The sequence below is a fragment of the Otolemur garnettii genome, unplaced genomic scaffold, assembly GCF_000181295.1.
Source record: "Otolemur garnettii isolate 467f Iridium unplaced genomic scaffold, OtoGar3 scaffold00134, whole genome shotgun sequence".
Classification (NCBI taxonomy): Eukaryota; Metazoa; Chordata; class Mammalia; order Primates; family Galagidae; genus Otolemur; species Otolemur garnettii.
The window spans coordinates 4,251,968-4,259,264 of record NW_003852529.1 but is presented as its reverse complement, the minus strand read 5'-3'; the positions used below and the strand labels follow the sequence as shown (position 1 = coordinate 4,259,264).

Here is a 7,297-nt window from a genome sequence, read left to right as displayed (position 1 = left end):
CCTATAATCCCAGCTACTTGGGAGGTGGAGGCAGGAGACTCGCTTGAGCCCAGCAGTTGGAGGTTGCTGTGAGCTGTGATGCCACAGCACGCTACCCAGGGCGACAGCTTGAGGCTCTGTCTCAAAAAAAATAAGTAAATACCTAGAATACATGATATCTGAATTCATAGATGAGCAAACATTTGTAGTTTATAAACAAATACATTTCAATTTGCTTTGGAGAATGCACCCAAGTGCAGCAGCTTTACTCTCCTACCTGTCTGAACTTACCAGAACCTTTTGCTTATTCCAAATAGAAATATCAAAGGCAACACAGCACAGTGGCTAAGACCCCACTGCAGTCAAACTCCTGAGACTGAAACCTGCCTCTGCCTCTTGCTCGCTGTCACATAGGACAAATTGCTACATTTCTCAGAACCTCAGGGTTCTCATCTGTATGCAACCATGTCAGCAGCCCCAAAGGGCTACTTCAAGGACTACAGGAGGCAAGATGTGAAGTATTAATATTTAGACCAGTGCTTGGCACAGACTTGTGCTGAAAAAACACTGGCTGTATTATTATGGAGACCCTTGAATTAAATTGTATTAAAAAATTATAAGGCCAACCACGGTGACTCACACCTGTAATCCCAGCACTTGGGGAGGCTCAAGTGGGTGGATTGCTTGAGCTCCAGAGTTGGAGACCAGCCTAAGCAAGAGGGACAACCCATCTCTAAAAGTAGCTGGGCATTGTGGCAGGTGCCTGTAGGCCCAGCTACTCGAGAGGCTGAAGCCAGAGGATTGCTTCAGCCCAGCAGTTTGAGGTTGCTGTGAGCTGTGACCCCACGGCATCCCCAGGGTAACATAGTGAGACTGTTACCAAAAAAAGAAGAAAAGAAAAGAAAAAAAATATATATATATATATAAAGTCTGATCTAACAAGCAGCCACCAAGTGGTGTCCCACACTGTATGGAAAGGCCCCTGAGGTAAACACCTACCCTAGTAGTCTCAGAAGTGAAACTCATCTTTCCGAGACAATCGGGCCCCTGGATGGGCACCGAGATTACACATCTTCATGACTACAAAGGAGAAGCTGTAAACCCAGCGAGATAATGAAGAAACAGATGCTGCGTCAACTTAGGGAACAAGATCAGGAAATGGGGATCCCCCCTTGAAAAACCTGGGAAGATGATCACCTTTGAGGAATCCAACTTTGGGAATAAAAAACTCAGAAACTGGAAATCAAGAATATCTAGAAGAGCTGTGGTAGTGATTTTGTTTTATTTCCTGTCTCCTCAGAGGATGGACAGAATGAGCCTACAAACAATGTGTACGTGGGTAGGGGGAGAGAGCAGTAAAGGAAGGAGCAGTGGGCCTGGCGAGGCTTGGCCCTCAGGCTCAGGACTGGGAAATCTGCCTGCTGCCCAGACCACCCAGACAGCCAGAGCTCATCCCAACCTACATAGCAAGCTCTAGAAATAAGCCAACTCTTATAAGGCATGTAATCTAAAGTTCTGAAGACATTTTAAAGAATAACAAACAAAAAAACCAATGTCATTTATGTTAACACTTATTTTACAAAACAAAGAAAACAGGCTCTAGTTTTCAACATGGACATGGTACTTATTACATGCTATTGTAAGTCCTGTTTATCCATTAATTCATTTATGCTCACAATATCCTCCAAGCTGGGAACCAATACCCCTATTTTGTTGTAAGGAAGGAGCAGATCTGGAACCCTGGCCCTGCCAGGCTGGCTTTGGAGTTGGCAGCCTCACTTCCATTTTACAGGAGTCTGGGTGGACTTCTGAGGGCTGCCTGGCTCTAGGGTGGGTGGAGACCGGGCAGGAATCCAGGCACACAGGTAGGGGTGGAATGCAGCGTGGCTGTAAAGTGATTACCGCTGCAACCAGGCACAGGAGTGCACCCCAATGCCATGACAAGCAGCCCTGTCATCTGGGTGCCCCCACATCCCCAGGTCACCCAGGTGGTCAGAGCTGCCTACCTGGAACCCAGCAAGGGCACCACAGAATGCCAGGGAAATCTTGTTATGACCTAAAACTGGAGCAGCACGTGGAGGTTCCTGAGAAGAACTCATCTTTAGCTTCTGCCAGCCAAGAGAACCAAAACTAGATACTGGGAACATTTCCTCTGGCAAAAGCTCCATACTGGTAGGAATATGGGCAGACTTTCTGGCCTTTCCAGCACCTAAAATCTTGCTTAAGGGACAGTGAGAAAGACATCTTGGACGTCTACCAGCTGGTGATATGAGTGACCAGAGGAGCTGACACAGCTGCCTCCTAAGAGAACCTCCCGGGTTGGCAGTAAAGTGGGGCAATAATGCTCTGACAGGCAGATCCCAATGGTGACTGTCTGGAGAACTGGAGATAAAAGCCTTCCTGAAACCCCAGCCCTTTTATGTGTGTTTACGCGTACCCCTTGGCTTCCTCAACCCATTTCCCCAAGCTCCAACCTCAGGTGCCCTCCGCCCACTCCCGAGTCCTGCTCGGTCTAAGTAGAAAATCAAAACAACACTTGGGCCTTTGCCTCTCCCCCAGAGTTCAACTGGAGCAGGAGGAGGCAAGGCCAGGTCCAGTCATCGCTGTGGTGGAGCGGTTTGATGAAGGGCCACCTCCCGGGGTTGGGGCGCAAGGGACCTTCGCTGAAACTCAGTGCAGAAACTGAAGTTGGGGAGCCGGTGGCCTCTGCAGGGTACGGGTATAGATGGGGTCCCGCGGCGGCAGAGCTCCATCCGCGGGGCTCTCGGCAGCCCCTCGCGCCCTTGCGGAGCCCAGCACCCGGTGGCCGCCCCTTGGACCCAGACCTCCTCCGTCCCCCAGAGCCCGGACCCCAGTAGCCGCCCTCAGTACCCGGTCCCCGCCGCTCCACACAACCCAGTGCGCGCGCTGCCCCGCAGCCTCCCGCCCCAGCCTCCAGCTGGGCCTCCACCAGGCCACGCCACTCACCCTGCTCAGCCGAGGAACCTGCCATCGCTGGGAATTCGAAATCAGACGCTGCGACCACAGACACTTAACCAGAATCTGATGCAACTACCGCCCCGGAAGTCCCACCCCGCGCCGGACCCGCCTTCCGGGACACGCCCAGTCGCTAGGCAACCTCCTCCAGCTCCGGACGCCGCCGGCCCGCGGCATGCTGGGAGTTGTAGTCTCCCCGCCCAGGAGCTTCCTACTCGCCCGCTCGCTGTCGCGCTCTGAGATTTCAGTCCCGCCTCGGAAAGACAGGCCCAGACCCACCCTGGCGCCCGGAGCCGGTCTCAGCAGGAGTGGGCCGGACCTAAAGCAGGCTGAGGACGGTCCTGCAGAGAGCCCCGGGGGGAGAGCGCGGTGCGGCCGCAGGACACGGGGCAGGGGGCTGGCATGTGTGGGGCCTGTGGAAACCCTTATAAGCGAAGGTAGGGGCGGCAGAAAGCCTCCCCGAAAGGTTGCAGGAGCCGCAGTTCAGTTACCTGCTGGGCAGAGGGGCGTGGGTTCAGGAAAAGCTGAACGAAGGCAGAAGGCTCTTTGGTAGGGAGCGGTTTCCAATGACCCGCAGGCAGGAAGGGGTGGCCTGGGCCAGGGAGGTGGACAGACAGATCTGAGCCACCACAGGAAGCTGGGGACCAGGGGCATGGTAGGGTACCGAATGACACCAAGTTCTGGACTTTGTTTTAATGATGAACCTGCTAGGGTGTGGACTTACAGAGCTCAGGGCGCGGTTGGGGAAAAAAAATTTTACACCTGGAGTAGATGACGCATAGTTTTAAAGAAAGTTTACTTTTTCAAGAAAGCAAAATAGAGAAGGAAAACAGAACATCACAAGAAAGTAGATTGTTAAAAACTTCTCTGACACTGGGTTCCCAGACTTATTTAAAACCTCTTAAATTTCTGTTCTTCTACATGTTTAAACTAATGGACAAATTATATCACAATGGAAACTCAAATGGTTAATATACCACTATAGAGTTAAAAATCTGTTAAAACTATTTTCTTGTCTGCCTATTTGAAACTGCAGTTACTAAATTACTAGTGTGTTACTGATACAGGATTCCACCACTCAGGGCTAGACAGGGAGCCTCCATTCTCTAAGCCCGGGTGAGCTCAAAGGTCAGACCCCATTTCCAGGCACAAGCAGACTACCTTCTCCGGACACACCCTCTGGGCTCTGATAAGATCATGTCTGATAAGATCATGAAGAAAGCAGCGTGTGATGGTTTGGGGGATGGTTCCACCTTGGGTAGGAGCACACACCCTAATCCCTTCTCAGGGACAAAGACTGTAAAGTACCTAATAACCTTGCCCTAGTGAAGGAGGAACTCCATTCATTCCTTTGTTACCAAGTGCCAGCTATGTGTAATCTTCTAGACTTAAAGTCCCTAGATAGGGGCAGCACCTGTGGCTCAGTGAGTAGGGTGCCGGCCCCATATACCAAGGGTGGCGGGTTCAAACCCGCCCCAGCCAAACTGCAACAAAAAAATAGCTGGGCGTTGTGGCCAGTGCCTTTAGTCCCAGCTACTCGGGAGGCTGAGGCAAGAGAATCACCTAAGCCCAGGAGTTGGAGGTTGCTGTGAGCTGTGTGACACCACAGCACTCTACAGAGCAATTAAGTGAAACTCTCTCTACAAAAAAACAAACAAACAAAAAACCCTAGATAAAGAGCCCACGTGGAGCCTCCTGAGTGAGTTCTTCAGTTTTTTTCCCCTTCCAGAAGCTCTGGTGCTTTTCACTTTTTCTGTATTCCTTTCTAACTTCTAATAAAAGTCCTATCTTACCATTGATCTGTGGTCCATGGGTTCATTCTTCAAATCCCCGAGACCAAGGACCTACTGAAGAGTGAAATTCCAGTGTCATATTTGGGGGCTCGTTGTTCGGGATTGAAGATCTGTGGAAAGCAATGGGACCATTTCCCTCTATCCTATTTTACTCCAAAATCATGATAAGGGAGACTAATAATTTTGATATCCGGCAGCCGTAAATGTGCATAGTGTGACTGCTGACTTCCAGGTCACAGGTGAGAGGCTGCTGGGGAACAAACTTTCTAATTCCCCGTGGCTCCAAAAGAAAGGAGTGGAAGGGAATGTTAGAAGGCCTGAGAGCCGAACAAATAGAAGTAGCTCCCAGAAGTCCTGGGGTACCTAGCAATGGTTCGGACCCCATGGCACAGGAGGCCCTTCGGAAAATCGTGCTCTCCCAGCTCTAACTATCTTTTCTCTTCTTCCATGGTCCCAAACTTTTCCTATCTTACCAATCTCTGTAGACTTCTTCTGCTTCTCTCTCTCCCCTTGTAATTTACATGCTTGGTTTGAACATTCGTAAAGGATTGCTTTATATACTAGTTAAGTTTGTACGGGCTCATTCTGGTATTTTTCAGATGTTATAAGTGTGCTTCGGATGTTGTAGGTGTGTCATAAGGTCGTGTTTGCGGCCTTTCATTGCAGAATTAAATGCAATTAGCTCTCCATATATTTGAGAAAATGCTGAATTATGTTAACAGAGGCCAAGAAGCTGGCTCCAAACAAAGAGCAAAATAACTCCTCTATATGGCTTCTCTGGGAGACCAGGAGCCTACAAATGGAAGCCTGGGGGCAATTGCCCAAGGCAAGGCTGGCCCTAAACCCTCAGCTATGGTCCAGTCTCTTGAAAATGAAGAAAGGCAGAAAAAATGACCCCAGCTATTTTACTTTTTTCCTGGCCTATTGGCATAAATGGAAGAGTTCAAAATTGTTCTGGGTTTCTCTAAGACAGGTGTCCTCAAACTACGGCCCGCGGGCCACATGCAGCCCACAGAGGACATTTATCCAGCCGGCTGGGTGTTTTTGCTGCCGCTGCCTGTCCTGCTTAGCAGCTGACTCATCCCAGGGCCCACAGTCCAGACCTCTAACGGTCTGAGGGACAGTGAACTGGCACCTGGTTTAAAAAGTTTGAGGACCCCTGGTCTAAGACTTCGCCTAGTTGTAGCTGGTTATTATGCAAATTTTAAAGTGTCTCTCAACCCTGAGTTTAATTACTATTGCCTTTCCAACTTTTTGGGAAAGAAAGGGAGGTTGGAAAGCACAGCATTTAAGACCTGTTCGCGATAAGAAGCCTATTTCCCTTTGGTACTGGGAATTTAGAAGAAGCTTGTAGAAACAATGAAAGGTTAAATGTGTAAACATTGCACAGCCACTTTTTCCAGGGCAGGGCTCATCCCCACTTTGCTTGATACTCTGATGCAGAAAGGGGCAGAACTTGCATCAGGTGGGACCAGGCTCCCTGATAGCTGATTTCTACGGCTGTGCTGCTGGCAAGTAATAAGCACAGGAGAACCAGCAGGTACTAAGAGCTACACTGGTAAGAGTGGCTAATTCCAGACAAGCACAGGGGCTGAGGAGGCCACTCTCCTCAGGTACTCTCCCCCAAGCATTGGAAGGACGCTTCCTTTTGTTTGGCCGGAAGGGTTCTTGGGTTGGTCAGAAGATGCTTTGACAGTCCAGGAATACAGGGTGGGATTGATAAATACGTTGGACATTTGTTCTTTCCCACAGATGGGTAATATTCTCTCTCTGAGAGCACTCAGGTAACAAGTTCTCTCACCAAGAGAACTGTCATCAGGTGGGACCAGGCTCCTGGATGCCTGATATTTTGACCTGTGCTGCTGGAACACTCCGCTGGGCTGTATTCTGAAGCACTGGGACTATGTTTGATTCCCCAGATGCTGAAAAAATATGTATGGTTTTCTTCTGCACCCAGGCCTGGCCTCAGTAGCAACTCTCCACTGGTTAACAATGGCTCCCAGAGGGTATTCCAAATTATGACACCATTTTTCAGTTAGATATTTTTTGTGAACAAGAAGAAAAGTGGTCTGAAGTGCCACATGTGCAAGCTTTCTTTTTCCTCAGGGACAACCTCCAGCTGTGTGAGACCTGTGAGATAGATTCAGCTCTCCTGGCTGTAGTGACTTCCCCAAATGGTCAGGAATTCCCGAGAGAGATGCTGTCACCACCTAGTTCAAATGCACCATCTACTCCTCCCACACCTTCCTCTGTTCGTTCAGAAAACCCCAGGAGGGTGGTTGTCCCAAGAGTTTTTTCTGGTCCTACTGGGACCCCCAGAAGGAAACCATATCCTTCTTTGTGTCCGTTAGTGAAGACTGGGTGGTGAAAGGGAAGTGCACGAGTATACACTCCATTTTGTCTGGCAGATTTGAAGCAAATTAAGGTTGATTTGGGAAAATCTGCTGATGACCCCGACAAGTACATAAATTTTCTCCAGGGATTAGGACAAAGCTTTGACCTCTCTTAGAGAGATGTAATGTTACTACTAGATCAAACTTTAACTTTTT

At 49.3% G+C, this 7,297-nt stretch overlaps 1 protein-coding gene across 2 annotated transcripts in view; it reads right to left on the bottom strand.

Annotated features, from left to right (window-relative positions):
* The window catches only part of CARS (cysteinyl-tRNA synthetase), a 58,625-nt gene extending 55,560 nt beyond the window's left edge, over positions 1-3,065 (bottom strand). Inside the window, exon 1 of one of the 2 annotated variants that reach the window (XM_003798364.3) lies at positions 2,947-3,065. In XM_003798364.3, coding sequence (XP_003798412.1) covers positions 2,947-2,971 — 25 coding nt within the window. In that variant the 5' untranslated portion in view covers positions 2,972-3,065. The remainder of the gene's footprint in view (positions 1-2,946) is intronic. The other variant, XM_023518316.1, reaches the window with a different exon arrangement.
* Positions 3,066-7,297: the final 4,232 nt, after the last annotated feature.